At 39.8% G+C, this 16,942-nt stretch overlaps 1 protein-coding gene across 10 annotated transcripts in view; it reads left to right on the top strand.

Annotated features, from left to right (window-relative positions):
- The window catches only part of STAU2 (staufen double-stranded RNA binding protein 2), a 304,412-nt gene that overhangs the window by 190,742 nt on the left and 96,728 nt on the right, over positions 1 to 16,942 (top strand). For 8 of the 10 annotated variants that reach the window (XM_019925182.3, XM_033843221.2, XM_033843223.2 and 5 more), the window contains one exon: positions 5,203 to 5,316. The exons of the other annotated variants lie outside the window; for them this stretch is intronic. In XM_019925182.3, coding sequence (XP_019780741.1) covers positions 5,203 to 5,316 — 114 coding nt within the window. The remainder of the gene's footprint in view (positions 1 to 5,202; positions 5,317 to 16,942) is intronic. 10 annotated transcript variants of the gene reach the window in all.

The following is a 16,942-nucleotide window of genomic DNA, read 5'->3' as shown; positions in this document are numbered from 1 at the left end:
ACAACATCAGGGAATTTCTCAGCCCTGCAGGAAACAGTTTGATTCAACTTTTTTTGGAGGTAGGGGGAAGGAAATTTAAATTTTCATTTGAATGGCCCCCTCATGTTTTCAGATGGGCATGAAAAAAATTCGCATACATAGCTTTTCATGTAAATTATTTTAAAGGTTATAGCATTTTTCTTTATTTCTTTTCTTTTTTTTTAAGGAATGGGATTATTTATTCAAATCAAGTCAAGATTTGCCATTTAAACAAAATATCACAAATTGAGTAGCTTTGAATTCTTTATTTTGTAAGTTATCTGAATAGTTGAAGTGATTTGTATCTCTCCTTTCAAGAAGAAGAAATCTCTACTAGACAGGCAAAATCATTATCAGAATGCACAATTATAGCATCTCATCTGGGTTTATATGATTACAAATCAAACTAGGGAACTTATTTTAAAATAAAAATTATAGATTTTCAAATTTCAAAGGAAGCCACATTATTTAATTTACATATATTGAAATTTCTGACCCATCTTTCAGTGGAATAATTTTTGTAAGTCCATGAGAAAGAAACGAAATGTCAATTTGCTGTGGTTGATGGTGTTTTAAATCCAGAGCAAGTGCTGCAACAGTATAAAAAATCAAGATTAGTTGCTTACATTTTAGAGTATGAAAGATAGCAAACTGATATGATTCATAAACAATAAATCTTAAAATCAACATAGGAGATGACTTTTGTAATCTTCTAAAATTATCTTTCATCAAAATCAAGGCCCATGACATTGTATATTGGAAATTTTAGGGCCATATTTGTAGAAACAGTGCTTTGTTGTAGCAGAAACATTTCACCCATCAATCCTGAAGATTTGTGCTTTGTAGAATGTAATGGAGTTTTATTCCCTAATTGTTTTAGCCTAGAGTTCTAAGATTCCTGGCTTCTGCTGATGCTTTGAATCATAGGAAGCATTTTTCGATTTAGAAGGATGAATTTTAAAATGTCATTCACACATTTCTTTTTTTTTTTTTTTTTTTTTTTTTGCGGCACGCGGGCCTCTCACTGTTGTGGCCTCTCCCGTTGCGGAGCACAGGCTCCGGACGCGCAGGCTCAGCGGCCATGGCTCACGGGCCCAGCTGCTCCGCGGCATGTGGGATCTTCCCAGACCGGGGCACGAACCCGTGTCCCCTGCATCGGCAGGCGGACTTTCGACCACTGCGCCACCAGGGAAGCCCCACACATTTCTTTTTTTGAAATTCACAATTTTATGAACTCTAATGTTTTTATGTCCAAGAAGAAAATAAATAACTGAGGAGCCATATCAAACTTGTTTTTATGAGAGATTGATTGTGTAAAGTATGATTCTTTCTTAAGGCTTTTTACCTATATATTATTAATTTTTGTTTAATTTGAAATTGTGTCCTCAAACAGTAGTCTCCTATAGTTTTTACATATTTTTATCTGTTTGGGGGGTACAGTCTCAGTGCAGTGGGGGGGTAAACATGGAATGACTATTTCTCTAGTCACCACTTTCCCCCATGCTGTGTCAAATCTCCCGTTCATGTTTCTTTATATCTTTGGCAAATCCCATAGTTTTCTAGTTACCTTTAGCTTTAAAAAATCTAGTCCAGTTCACCGTAAAACTCCAAGCTCATGTCCCCCCATTGCCAGCCAGTTGTTTTGGTTCAAGACACGTAGGGGAAGGAGGGTATACGGTGATTTCTTTTTGTTATCCTCTCACGCCAGCACCTTTGAATATTTGTGGTTAGTGGGGTAGGAGCTTGATCTGCCTCTGAGACAGCTTCCTCCACACTCTACCTCTGTTTCATGCCCTAGTTACTCCTCTGATGTTGGAAGCCTGAGAGGCGGACTAGGGAAGGGGAGGGTGCCACCCTTAGCCTGGTTTCATCCATTGCTGGCTTCCACAGAGATGATGTTCATCTTTTTTTTTCTTCTTTTTTCTTTATTGAAGTATAGTTGCTGTGCAATATTATGTAAGTTACAGGTGTACAACATAGTGATTCACAATTTTTAAGGTTTATACTCCATCTGTGATTATTGTTCATGATTTTCTTGAAGCAGTGTTTAGTTTCTCCCAGTTCCCTCTGTTCCTGAAGGGCAGCCATGTTTCCTTCAGGCTTTACCAGTGGTGCATGCCCCTGGCCCTGCTGTTGGTAGGTGTCACTTTGCTTGGCCTGAGTAGCCCCTTGCCTTCTGCTGAGACACTTTTTCATTCCCTCCAAGGGCCATGGGGATCTACGTGAGCATCTTCCTTCATCCTTTTTTGTTTTCAGGGATACTGTGTGCCTAGCGCTCCTTCAGCAAGCTCTCAGATATCTCCAAACTCAGTCTCTATATTTTCATCTGCTTCCAAATGGCTAGGGACATACATCGGACTCGGTCAAGATTTCTTTTCGGGGCTTCCCTGGTGGCGCAGGGGTTGGGAGTCCGCCTGCCGATGCAGGGGACACGGGTTTGTGCCCCGGTCCGGGAAGATCCCACATGCCGTGGAGCGGCTGGTCCCGTGAGCCATGGCCGCTGAGCCTGCACGTCCGGAGCCTGTGCTCCGCAACGGGAGAGGCCACAACAGTGAGAGGCCCGCGTACCGCAAAACGAAACAAAACAAAACAAAACAAAACAAACAAAAAAAAAGATTTCTTTTCGGTGGGGACCTATAGGTTCAATTCTCAGCAAACCTACTGCCAGGGGACGAAATGTGTCTCCCTTTCATATAGATACTCCCCATCTCTGTCAGCTGTTTTCTTAGAGCTGCCCCGCTCACAGGAAATACTGTATTCCTCACAAGGCTGACGGCCAAATGATCCCCTCCCACTCACCTGCCTTTTCCTAGTGCCTCTTTGTATCCTTTATGGTTGGACCAGTTCTGCTGACTATTAACAAGCAGGTGGGAAGAGAGAATAAGACCTGGCCCCAAATGTCAGCAGCTGTCTAGAGCTCCTTTTGTTGTTGGCTGTGGGTCCTGGTGTCAGTTTGGGAGCAATAGGAAAAATCTCAGTGGGATCGGGTTCTTCTGTGAGTAAGAAAAAGCCCAGCGACTTAAACAAAATAGATGTATATTCTTCTCTCACATAAAGGCCCATCAGCTTGCAGTCTAGGGCCAGTGTCATGCTTCTGGTCCATGAACTCTTCAGGGACCCACGCTCCCTCCAGCTCACCACTCTGCCATCTCTAAGTTTCGGCCCTTGTCCTCATGGTCAAAGATGGTCATGTCCACATTTCCAAGCAGCAAAACAGGTGAAGAAGAGCCAAAGGCACACACCTGAAATCTCTTAAAAGTTTCCAGAAAGCTACCGCAGAATTTTCATCTGCATTCTCCTCAGTCACAGCTACTAAGCATAGCTACAAGGGAACCTGGGAAATATCTTTACTCCGTGCCCAGCTAAGAATTACTGTGGAAAAATATTGGAGGACAGTTAGCAATCTCTGTCACATTTACTGGGTGCTGTGCCATTTTCTTTGGAGCTGTGTGGAAACTTGCACCTTGGTATTTACCTTGTAGGTATGAGTTCTACATGTACAGTAATATTTAATGCCTGCAGGATATATAATATTCTCTAGGGTATTGCAGGCTCACAGTGAATTAGGAGAAAAGTCAACTCTTTCAGTCACAGTATCCAAGCCACTGATGGAAATGAAGTTTGAAATTTATTTTTTGACTGGGACTGTCTTGCGCTATTTTTGTCCTTCCTAATTTTCATTTCTCTAGAAGAAAAAATAAAGCTGCAGTATGTTGGCTGATATATGAGTGTGTTCACTGTCAATTGGATATTTAGGAGAGTGTCATGTCTTTCATATAGACTTTCATTTGATGTGAAAGGGTGATTATATTTTATTTTAAAAAGCATGTTTTATGATAGCACTATATCAGACATAATATTTTAACTGTGCCATAAATGGTCGTGAACTGTATCTATTACAGTGTCACCATTGATTGGCTTTTGCATAAACCCGTTACGTGTTAAGTTTCATTTTCCCCCATCATATTTCACTGCTGCATAGTGAACAACAGGTCCACATTCTTGAACTCATACACACCGTGACCTTTTAATTTGCTCAGGAGGTACAGTGAATTCAAACTGTTGTCAAATCTTTTTCCCCAAAGTTAATTTGGAAAAAATATTTTTATAACAAAATCTTTAAAGTGCTTTGGAAACAGAGCTTTGTATGTTGGCTTGATTTGAACTCTAAACTACTTCTTATAGATTCCAGGAAGTTTCCCCACCTTCACGGATACTGATGGCCAATCTTAACGACCTTACTGGTTTAAAAATGTTGAATTATTAAACCATTAGACTAGGATTTATATTGTCGTTTTCTGTCAGATCCATATTATATGTATATATGTACATCTGTAGGCGTATTTTTATTAATTTATTACAAAAGCAACGCTATTTTTACTTTATTAGCTTAAAATCAAAGTAAACACTGCTTGAAAGAACTTTTTTGAAAGTAGATAAAGGGAAGGATGGAAATTTTCCCAGTGGGCAGATGGACTCATACTTCCCCCACCACCCGCCCCCCATACCCTACCTCTGATAGAGTGTCTTACACGTGGTTTTAATAATGGTTGGTTGTATGTAACTAAAAGAAAAATGATATTATAGTAACTTTATTTTCATCTGCACATTTCAAATCATTTCAGTTTTATTCAATTTGATTATACTGTCAAAATTTCAAGCAGAGCATGAGGTAGTGAGATGTGTGTGTGTGTGTGTGTGTGTGTGTGTATTCAACAGTGATTTTATAGGGACTATAGTGTAGAATAGAAGAATGTCACTACCAATCAGGTGGCAATCACACACACATAGAGTCAAAGATGAGGAAAATTCAGGTTGACAAAATTTCATTAGACTCAAATGAACTTGACTTATGCTTACCCCTGAGTCCTTTATACATTATGCAAAGTTGGACAAAAAAGATGGGTGTAGCATTTAGTTGTGAGTTTTTCTACCGGCTCTACTAACGTAGAGCACTCTGCAAAGCATTTCCTAAACTCTCTTAAAACTTCGCAAGTCCTTCAAATGGAATTAATAGATTTTCCATAGATCTTCAAGTCCCAATAAGGTTTTAAATATTTGAATTGCGTTCTACATAAATTATTTGAAATTTTTCTTGAAAGCTAGAACCTTTGAAAAGGACCTGTTGCATCTGGCTCCCTCTTACAAGTGGTGTTCAGCAGATTTGCCTGTGTTCTGTTATAGGTTCACTACTGTGATAGACAAAGTGGCAAAGAGTGTGTGACCTGTCTGACATTAGCCCCTGTGCAGATGACTTTCCATGCTATTGGAAGCTCCATTGAAGCCAGCCATGACCAGGTATAATACGCCACTGCCGTTTTGCTGCACTATGGCCCAGCTAAGAAATCAGAGGCCATCAGAATGGAAGCTATGTGTACACACACAGCTTTGCTTTCCCTAATACGTTAGCCACTAGTGCCGTTTGCTAGACCTTTGAGAAATCAAGATTTTGTGTGTGCGTGTTGGGAAACCGATACCTTAGGAGATTTAAGTTAGTTTAGACTTCTCGTTAGTGGTTCATTATTAATTTAAATATAGAATTCTCTTATAAGGAAGAGGTAATTGCCCTGTGTTATTTTTATTTTTAATAATTTTATGTGGAAAGAAGGGTCAGCAAAACATGTAGATAGATAACACTGGAGTCTCACTATGATACATCCTCTAACTTGGGATATTATTAAAATGAAGTTCCAGTGTTGTTTTACTTTTAAAGTTCTGTTTCTGAGATAAAGCTAAAAATCTGAAAAGTATATTTTCTTAATAAACAAATTCCTTTGATTGTTTAGATAACAGCTTGAGAATACATCCTGTTTATAATACATATTTTCAATTAAAATAATCATCAGATTAGACTAAACTAATGACCTAGGTCATAGAATTTCTAGTTTGGAGTCAAAATTAATAGACATACACAGTTTACTGTATGACTAACCAGCTGTGTTTTTTAAATTAACCATTTGCATACAGAACAATCATAACCCACTTTCATATCCTTTTCCCAGTAAATTTGAGAACTCCTAATAGTCTTGCCTGATTCTTTTTTTCTTTCTATCTGAATAGTGCCCTTGCATGGAGAGAATAAAAGAGCCTAATAGTGTAACTTCTCAAATACATAGTTTATTGTCCAGCCCAGACAGGAAAACAGTCTTAAGGGCATACCTCTCTAGTTCGTGATGTCCCTGCCGTTATGGGTTTCCTATCATCATTTGATTGGTGGCAAGGTATTGTGGTGTTCCGGAAAGAACAACTAATTGGTCAAAACATCTGAGTTTTCGGAAGTAACCACAGCATATGTAAGCTCCTACAGACAGCTACCTGGGTGGATGCTATCATCTCTTTGGGACTCTGTTTCCTAGGATGCTATTTGAGGGAGTTGAGTTAGTTGACCTACAAGATTCATTCCAGTGCTACCATTTTATGATTCTATAACGGATCTTCCTTCTCTTGGTTGAATGAGCCCAACCAGTAATAGACAGTTAATAGCATGTCGATCTGGGAAGCAGCTTAGACGTCTCTCCAGCGCTTCTCAGGGTTTTGCGCTGATGTGTGCTCCAGCTGCAGAAGAGGGTATAGCAGGGCTCTGAGGAACAGGGGCTAAACTAGCTAACAGGAAGTATTACGTTTCCCTGTATAAAACTATAAATGAGCTACATGCCAGGTGCTGAGGACATGGTAAGAATGTTAGACATGGGTCCTGCTCCTACGGAGCTTACACTCCAGCACCTTTGAATAATTGGCAAGAAGTCTAGCTGCTGCTGTATCTAACTCTGTATCCACGGATGGCAGAAACAAATGGCAAGAGCGGCATGAGACAGCCATCCTGCAAAGGTCTCTCCTTAGGCAAAGCAATGAAATCATTCTCAGAAACCCACACACCTGAGAAGAGCAACTCACTGTTAGTGGAGGTAGTTTATTGTTATGAAAGAGCACTGGACTGGGAATGGAGACGGGACTCGAACCCCAGGTTGCCAGGAACTAGCCGTGGGACCTTGTCTCTTCACCTCTTGGAACTTGGCTTCTTCATGAGCAAAATAATGAGGCTGTTCAGGCTTGTGCCCAGACCATATGCCAAGGCACTCAAAGTCCAGGGCTACAGTTAGCCCATATGGCACTTTAACAAATTAGGAAAAAAGGTACCTCTTCCTCAAAACATTTTACTGCTATCCAACAGAAAATTGTCATAATAGATAAATCCAGTCACCACGGTGTGAATGCCCTCCCCATCAAGGTGTGCAGTGCGCAACCTGCACAACCGTACAAAATGGTCTCATTCTGCGTCTATCTGGAGTGTCAATTACTCAATGGTAAGTAAATAAAGACATTTTTATATAAAGTAAATACAACTGCATTATAGATGACAAATTTGCATGAAATTTTAAGATGAAAGAAAGAGACTTCCAGGAAATGTGTCGATAATGGTCCAATGGGTGGATGGATAGAGGGATGGATGAATGGAGCCATGACTAGAACGACTGTCCTGTATATCAAACACTCTACTTTGGTGGCCTCAGAGGTGCAAAGTGGGGGTGGGGGTGTGATCCATGCACCTCCCTTGTGCTTGGATCATTGGGTTCCCTGAGGAGAGCAGACACAGAGTAAACCTCTACTCCACATCCTCTGGCTTTTCTACATTGTGTTGAAAATGTAGAAAAACTAAGGGTCTGTCTAAGCGAGAGTTACTCCTTCACCATACCAAAAGCATAAATTTGACCTCGTAAGTTGGAAAAGATGGGCCACTGAATGCTTTCTCACCTGTTAATTTGTAAATACTAGAAAACAGGAAAGCACTTTAAAGCAAGAAAAATTACTGTTATTTAAAAGACATTATTCGAGCCACTGCAGTTGAACAAGAGAATAAGTATTCTGAAAAAAAAAGGATATGTAAAATGTAGAGGCAATCCTTCCTGTGAAACTCAGGTTGTTCTTATCTGTATAGAAAATGGAGGTGAGAAATGGAAGAACTCTCTAGCCTTGAACCTTTACAGCTTATCTTTCTTTTTTTTTTGGTGTTGGAGCTCCCAGTGTTTATTTTAGGTTAACATTGTTGGCATCGCTGCGTATGTTAGTACAGTCTTCCCTCACTGTGATATTTTTTAATTTTTTCAAATTAATTTTTATTGGCGTATAGTTGATTTACAGTGTTGTGTTAGTTTCAGATGTACAGCAAAGTGAATCAGTTATACATACGCGTATATCCAGTCTTTTTCAGATTCGATTCCCATATGGGTCATTACAGAGTATTGAATAGAGTTTACAGCTTCTTAATTAAAAATATGTTTAGCGCTAGGAACCCAATGAGGTGGAGACTGAACGTATTACCAGTGCATTCCCTCACTGTATAGGACAGGGACCATTAAGTGAAATTTCTCTATCAAGGTCAATATAGATATGCAAAATGGTTGGGGAAGAGATTCAGTATCTATATGCTGGTGATGTCGAAATGTATGGAGCTCTTAATTCTCCCTTCCCCCCCTCCCAAACCTGCTTTTCCCTGCTTTTATCTTTTATCTCCTTTTTCTTTTATCCATCCCGGTAAACGACCATCTACCTTGTTGCTGGGGCCAAGCCCCTTGAAGCATCTTCGCCTCCTCTCTCCCCTTCACGTGCCACATCTGGTCCTAGCATCTCTTCCTCTAAATTACATCTCTGATCTGACCACTTGTCACCACCTCCAGGGTTACCATTCTAGTTTAAGTCACTAGCACTTTTAATCCAGACCACTGCAGTAGTCTCTAAACTGGCTTCCTTTTTCTATTTTCGTTCCGCTATGGGCTGTCTGCCACCCAGTAGCCAAAATTATTTTTAAGATAATCATTCAGTCACGTTACTCAGCGACTTAGAAACTTCCAGTGGCTTCTCATCACACCTATTATAAATCCAAAACTTTTGTTATGGCATACAAGTTCCTGTGTGGTTTGGCCCCCTCTACCTCTCCAATTTCAATTCCTGCCATTCTCCTTTTCACTCCCTCCCAGTCTCACTGGCCTTGTTGCCAGTTACATTGTAATGGATGAAAGAAACCAGACTCAAAAGACTGCGGTAGGTTTGATGTGTGTGACATTCTGGAAAAGGCAAAACTATAGACAGATCGGTGGTTGCCAGGGGATGGGGACGGATTGACCCTAAATTGTCAGGACAGAATTTTGGGGGATGATGGAAATGTACTATATCTTGATTGTGGTGGTAGAAACACAACTGTATGCATTTATCAAACTCACAGAACTGTACACTAAAAGGGGTAAATTTTACTGTTTGAAGATTATACCTCAATAAGCCTAACTTTAAAAAAAGCCGAACTCATTCTTTTATCAGTTACTCCTGTGGTATTGATCCCAAGGAAATGTGGAATGATGGCATCCCCTTTACTGTATTCGCTGTGTGTTGGGTCCACCTTAGAAACACACTATATTTAACTAATAGCCTGGTTTAGAGCGCCTTCGAATACCAGTGGCTAGTTAAGGCTTGCTTCAGACCTCCTAGAATAATTATTCATCTCCAAAGACTGGTCTCAGTCTGCCACTGTCTGACTTTAGGGAAAGGGTCTGTCGGCCAGTGTTTCCTGTTTGGGAACTCTGAATTCTCATCCAAGCAGTGGACAGTCATTCAGGGCGGTGTCTGCCTGGAGGTCCTCACGTGTTTGGGTGAGAATGTTCTACAGGTGTTTGCCTTATTCATCACAGTAAATGTGATATAAATTCACATTAGTTTAGAGTGTTTAATTGTCCAGAATATAAATGTAGGTTAAATTTATAGATGTTGATTTTTTTAGGCACATTTGTTAACTGAACAGCTATGTGGGAATCCTGCACTAGATTCTAGAGCATCCAAAGATAACTGACTGACAGTCCTTGTAATAAGCTAGATAAATAACTTCTCATAGCCTGCTGAGCCAATCATCTTGCAAAATTTAAAATTTATAGATCATGTGGTTTCAATGAAGAGCCGTCATCCTTATTCATAAATTGAATTTAAAAAGACACACTTATTTGTTAAGACTGAGCTAGTGAGGGTTTTGGTGAGTATTGTTCAGTATATCCTATTTGGAAATTAAATTTATATTGTACAGTGTATATTAGTAAAGCAAAATTGTTTGTAGTACTGCAGAAAGGATTTTAGAATATCCTGTCTTGGTACAACTCAGCAGATACTATGGGTACTCTCTCCTGGCCCGATACCCTTTCTATCAGTACATCTTTTTTTTCTTTTCATCATTCTTAAATGTTACTGAGTACCTCTCCCTCTCTGTCTCTTTTAATTACATCAGTCACCTTCTGTTACAGCCTCAAAGTCATAAACTTCCTTCCTTGTCTTTATATTTTCTTTTTGTTTGTTTGTTTGTTTTTTGCGGTACGCGGGCCTCTAACTGTTGTGGCCTCTCCCCTTGCGGAGCACAGGCTCCGGACGCGCAGGCTCAGCGGCCATGGCTCACGGGCCCAGCCGCTCCGCGGCATGTGGGATCCTCCCAGACCGGGGCATGAACCCGTGTCCCCTGCATGGGCAGGCGGACTCTCAACCACTGCGCCACCAGGGAAGCCCTGTATTTTCTTTTTATTCATCTTCATTCAGACCGAATTATTAATCTCACCATTTCACAAATACTAGGTAAGCAGGCATAGGTTAGTCAAAATACTATAGCTTAATTCTTGGTTAATAGCGTTGTCACTCCCTACCTTACTTTGTTCACGTTAGCTCTGGAACTCACCTGCTTCGTATAAATAAAAGAATGAACTGATAAATCAACCACCGAATCAAGTACTAACTAGCCAGTGAAGTATAGCATGTCTATTAGTACTTGCTGTAATCTGACCCTAGTCATCACAAAGTGAGGTTATTGTATAGAGTAACTGACAATGCATACTTGACACATTACTTAGAATTTGAAAAATCAACAATTTTACAAGAGAAACAAGAACCAAATTTCTTTTTTTATTATTGAGGTATAGTTGACTTACAATATTATACAGGTTTCAGGTACACAACATAGTGATTCACAATTTTTAAAGGTTATACTCCATTGATAGTTTTTATAAAACATTGGCTATACTCCCTGTGGTGTACGATATATCCTTGTAGCTTATTTATTTTATACATAGTAGTTTGTACCTCTTTATCCCCTACCTCCATCTTGCCTCTCCTCCCTTCCCCCTCCCCATTGGTAACTACTAGTTTGAACAAGAACCGGATTTATGTGTAATGTGTTTCCCATGTACTACTATATATCGTGCTCGGCTCGACATACATTCTTTTGCTTAATTCTCATGGTAACTCTGTGAGGTAGAAGCTGTACCATTTGATTATTTGCTTCATCTGCTACATTGCCTTTAAGGGTTTATGTCCAGATCAGTAACATCAATCAACCTGTGTGCTTTGACTAGAATTCAAGGCAGACTTCTCAAAGAGCAACCATTAAGTGTAACAATTTACAAATCTTATGGGTATTCTCTTCTACTTTTGATTAATTAAATTCTGCTCAAAGTTCTTTTTCTGATTAATTACAAGTCTCTTTGCCTGAGTAATTGTGTCATAATGTCTTACAGTTGTATAGTAATTTAAAACTAAAAGAGAAAAAGCCTTCTCTCGTATCTAAGTATATACTATCATAGCAATAGTACATTGATTGATTGTAGACTTTGTACAGAACTTTTGTAGTGCTAGAAGGTCTTAAATGATAATACATCTACTACCTTGCCCTTTAGTCTAATGGAGTGCATCAGCTAGGATGCTTTTGGCTACAAGTAACAGAAAAGCTGACTCATTTTGGCTTAAATAATAAGGAATCTTGTTATCTCACATAACAGGAAGTTCAGAGGAAGGGTGAACTCCAAGGTTGGTTGATAAAGCAGCTCAGTGATGTCAGCAGGGAATTGGGTTATTTCATTTCTTAACTCTGCCATCCTCTGCTTTATCCTCTGTGTCATGGAAAGATGGCCACAGGGGTTCTCTGTGTCACTGGCCACATAGCCACATCCAAAGGAAAACACAAGATCTGATCTTCTTTCTCCTTTTAGGGGCAAAGACATCTGTATCTGGAACTCCCCCAGCTATCTTTCCTTCGTAGTTCAGGCCTGCATTGGGTCGGTGACATGCCCATGTCTAAACTAGTTACTGGCAAGAGAAAAGAGACCACTACTAGTTTAAATGCTTGGGGTGAAAGGGTTATTGAGGAATCAACCACAAGGACTACTACAGGAGGGATAAAATACCACATGAGTAATTTAAAATTTTCTAGTAGACCCATTTAAAAACTAAAAAGAAACTGTTAAGTTTAATCTTAATAATATATTTTATTTAGCCCAATATATCTAAAGTATCATTTCAAACTGTAATCAACTTTTTAAATTACTGAGATATTTTGTGCTCTTTTATACATCTCACTTTGGACTAGCCACATTTCAGGTGGTCAGTAGCCGCATGTGTGTTGGACAGGATGAAATCCAAGGGCATTATGACTCAGTCCCTGCCTATGTCTCCAGTCTTATCCTTGACTATTCACCCTGTGCCTAACTTGCACGCATGCTTTTATACCCTGGCCGTATTGAGTTACCACGTCTCCTGCTCTCTTGCATCTGTCTTTATTGGCACTGTTCCCTCTGTCTGGACCGTTCTCTCCTTGCTCATAAGAGAAACTTTGTTTTATCCATCAGAAACTTTGTTTTATCCATCAGCAGCCAACATGTCACTCCAGTCAATAAGCCTTCCCCAAACCTACTTTTTACATCATCCCACCATTACCTTTATCAAACTGTTTTCCCATTATTTGTTTCCATATTGGTCTACCCCACTGGGCAGGGACTTCAGTGTGGTCCAGAGCGGTGTCTTCTTTGCCTTAGTATTCTCCATGTCTATGCTCTGGCACTGAGGAGTAACTCCATACATATTTATAGGATGGAAGTGAATTGAGTTTCTAAGAAAAATTAGAATGACTTGGATTTGGTAGGGTTCATCTGATAGAATTGGTGAGAGAAATGGAATGTTTGGCCCAGGATGCTTTCTCTGGTGGTGGCTGTATAGGCCATGTTTTGTGAAAGCATCCTGAGGCCCTCCATAGGTGACCTCAGCATTTACATACTCTGAATCCATGTAACTGTCATCAGGAATCCATCATATATCTCCGTTAATTTCTCTACTGATCTGTTTGTAACTGAATTTTTCTAACCTGTCATGCATATGAGTACATCCTTCTCGGTGTCTAAATTACTTTTCTCAAGTTCCAGGGCTGCCTCCTGTTTCTAGCATTTCACAGTGTAATATACAAGTCAGTGTTCACTGCATAGTGTCATTTGGGACTGCATCCCTCGGAACATAAAGAGGCACAAACTTCATAGGTTTGAGCAACAATTTCCCAAGACAAATAAAGCAGCTTTTTAATATAAGGGACACTTAGGAGTGACGTTGCGTAATAACAGCCCTCACTGCATTATCCTAGAGGTACCTGCGATAGGGTTGTGGCATTCTTTGTATTACATAGGTTCAGTATAAGTTTTGAACTTCACTGTTCCACTTGCTCCACTATCAAGCCACAGTGCTGAGGGCCATAGAGTTTCGAAAGAGAGGGTATAATCGCTGCCATTGGCAGCTTCTAGGAAGTTCTGGAGCTGCCACAATTCAACACATAAGTTGATTTTTGTTTACTTTTTATGAAATAGGATGCTGAGAGAGATACTAAAAAGGTACATCAAAATGTTTGTTTGGGGAAAGTGCTTTCATATTTGTTGATTTTTGTATTTCAAAATATTCTCCTATCTGAAACTTATCCCATGATTATAGGATTAAAATTTCTTCCCCTGGCTTTTCATTTATTATATAAAATTCCCATTTTACACAAATATATCTTATACTTAAGGAATTCAATCATATCTTTTTTCTTTACATTTTGTATTTCACTAACTAGTCCAGTAGTTCAAATAACCTTTTTTTTAACATCTTTATTGGAGTATAATTGCTTTACAATGTTGTGTTAGTTTCTGCTGTATAACAAAGGAAATCAGCTATATGTATACATATATCCCCATATCTCCTCCCTCTTGTGTCTCCCTCCCACCTCCCTATCCCACCCCTCTAAGTGGTCACAAAGCACCGAGCTGATCTCCCTGTGCTATGCAGCTGCTTCTCACTAGCTATCTGTTTTACATTTGGTAGTGTATATATGTCAATGTTACTATCTCACTTCATCCCAGCTTACCCTTCTCCCTCCCCACGTCCTCAAGTCCATTTTCTGTTTTTTTTTTTTTTTTTTTTTTTGCGGTACGCGGGCCCCTCACTGTTGTGGCCCCTCCCGTTGCGGAGCGCAGGCTCCGGACACGCAGGTCCAGCGGCCATGGTTCACGGGCCCAGCCGCTCCGCGGCATGTGGGATCCTCCCAGACCCGGGCACGAACCCGTGACACCTGCATCGGCAGGTGGACTCTCAACCACTGCGCCACCAGGGAAGCCCCTCAAGTCCATTTTCTATGTCTGTGTCTTTATTCCTGTCCTGCCCCTAGGTTCATCAGAACTGTTTTTTGTTCTGGATCCCATATATATGTGTTAGCATACGGTATTTCTTTTTCTCTTTCTGATTTACTTCACTCTGTATGACAGACTCTAGGTCCATCCACCTCACTACAAATAACTCAATTTTGTTTCTTTTTATGACTGAGTAATATTCCATTGTATACATGTGTCACATCTTCTTTATCCATTCATCTGTTGATGGACACTTAGGTTGCTTCCATGTCCTGGCTACTGTCTTTTTTTTTTTTTTTTTTTTTTTTGCGGTATTCGGGCCTCTCACCACTGCGGCCTCTCTCGTTGCGGAGCACAGGCTCCGGACTCGCAGGCTCAGCAGCCATGGCCCACAGGCCCAGCCACTCCACGGCATGTGGGATCCTCTCGGACCGGGGCACAAACCCGTGTCCCCTGCATCGGCAGGCAGACTCTCAACCACTGTGCCACCAGGGAAGCCCCCTGGCTACTGTAAATAGAGCTGCAATGAACATTGTGGTACATGACTCTTTTTGAATTATGGTTTTCTCAGGGTATATGCCCAGTAGTGGGATTGCTGGGTCGTATGGTAGTCCTATTTTTAGTTTTTTAAGGAACCTCCATACTGTTCTCCATAGTGGCTGTATCAATTTACATTCCCACCAGCAGTGCAAGAGGGTTCCCTTTTCTCCACACCCTCTCCAGTATTTATTGTTTGTAGATTTTATTGATGATGGCCATTCTGACCGGTGTGAGGTGATACCTGATTGTAGTTTTGATTTGCATTTCTCTAATGATTAGTGATGTTCAGCATTTTTTCATGTGTTTGTTGGCAATCTGTATGTCTTCTTTGGAGAAATGTCTTTTTAGGTCTTCTGCCCATTTTTGGATTGGGTTATTTGTTTTTTTGATATTGAGCTGCATGAGCTGCTTGTATATTTTGGAGATTAATCCTTTGTCAGTTGCTTCGTTTGCAAATATTTGGTCCCATTCTGAGGGTTGTCTCTTCGTCTTATTTATGGTTTCCTTTGCTGTGCAAAAGCTTTTAAGTTTCATTAGGTCCCATTTGTTTATTTTTATTTCCATTTCTCTAGGAGGTGGGTCAAAAAGGATCTTGCTGTGATTTATGTCATAGAGTGTTATGCCTGTGTTTTCCTCTAAGAGTTTTATAGTATCTGGCCTTACATTTAGGTCTTTAATCGATTTTGAGTTTATTTTTGTGTATGGTGTTAGGGAGTGTTCTAATTTCATTCTTTTACATGTAGCTGTCTAGTTTTCCCAGCACTACTTATTGAAGAGGCTGCCTTTTCTCCATTATATATTCTTGCCTCCTTTATCAGAGATAAGGTGACCATATGTGTGTGAGTTTATCTCTGGGCTTCCTATCCTGTTGCATTGATCTATATTTCTGTTTTTGTGCCAGTACCATACTGTCTTAATTACTGTAGCTTTGTAGCAGAGTCTGAAGACAGGGAGCCTGACTCCCCCAGCTCCTTTTTTTTCCTCAAGATTGCTCTGGCTATTTGGGATCTTTTGTGTTTCCGTACAAATTGTGCAGTTTTTTTGTTCTAGTTTTGTGAAAAATGCTATTGGTAGTTTGATAGGGATTGTATTGAATCTGTAGATTGCTTTGGGTAGTAGAGTCATTTTCACAATGTTGATTCTTCCAATCCAAGAACATGGTATATCTCTCCATCTGTTTGTATCGTCTTTCTTTCATATGTGTCTTATAGTTTTCTGCATATAGGTCTTTTGTCTCCTTAGGTAGGTTTATTCCTAGGTATTTTATTCTTTTTGTTGCAGTGGTAAATGGGAGTGTTTCCTTAATTTCTCTTTCAGATTTTTCATCATTAATGTATAGGAATGCAAGAGATTTCTGCGCATTAATTTTGTATCCTGCTACTCTACCAAATTCGTTGATTAGCTCTAGTAGTTTTCTGGTAGCATCTTTAGGATTCTCTATGTATAGTATCATGTCATCTGCAGACAGTGACAGTTTTACTTCTTCTTTTCCGACTTGGCTTCCTTTTATTTCTTTTTCTTCTCTGATTGCTGTGGCTAAAACTTCCAAAACTATGTTGAGTAATAGTGGTGAGAGTGGGCAACCTTGTCTTTTTCCTGATCTTAGAGGAAAGAGTTTCAGTGTTTCATCATTGAGAATGATGTTGGCTGTGGGTTTGTCATATATGGCCTTTATTATGTTGCGATAGGTTCCCTCTATTCCTACTTTCTGGAGAGTTTTTATCATAATAGTTGTTGAATTTTGTTAAAACCTTTTTCTGTAACTTTTGTTTTTTAGCTGTTTTTTTTTAATTGAGATAGAATTGAAATATAACATTGTATTAGTTTTAGGCGTACAACATAATGATTTGATATATGTATATACTGCAAAATGGTTACCACAAATTTAGTAAACGTCCATCACCACACATAGTTACAAATTCAGTCATATCTTCAAAAAA

Source organism: Tursiops truncatus, chromosome 17 (genome assembly GCF_011762595.2).
Source record: "Tursiops truncatus isolate mTurTru1 chromosome 17, mTurTru1.mat.Y, whole genome shotgun sequence".
In the NCBI taxonomy this organism is placed as follows: domain Eukaryota; kingdom Metazoa; phylum Chordata; class Mammalia; order Artiodactyla; family Delphinidae; genus Tursiops; species Tursiops truncatus.
The sequence above is the reverse complement of the archived record's forward strand: the minus strand, read 5'-3'. Positions and strand labels throughout refer to the sequence as shown.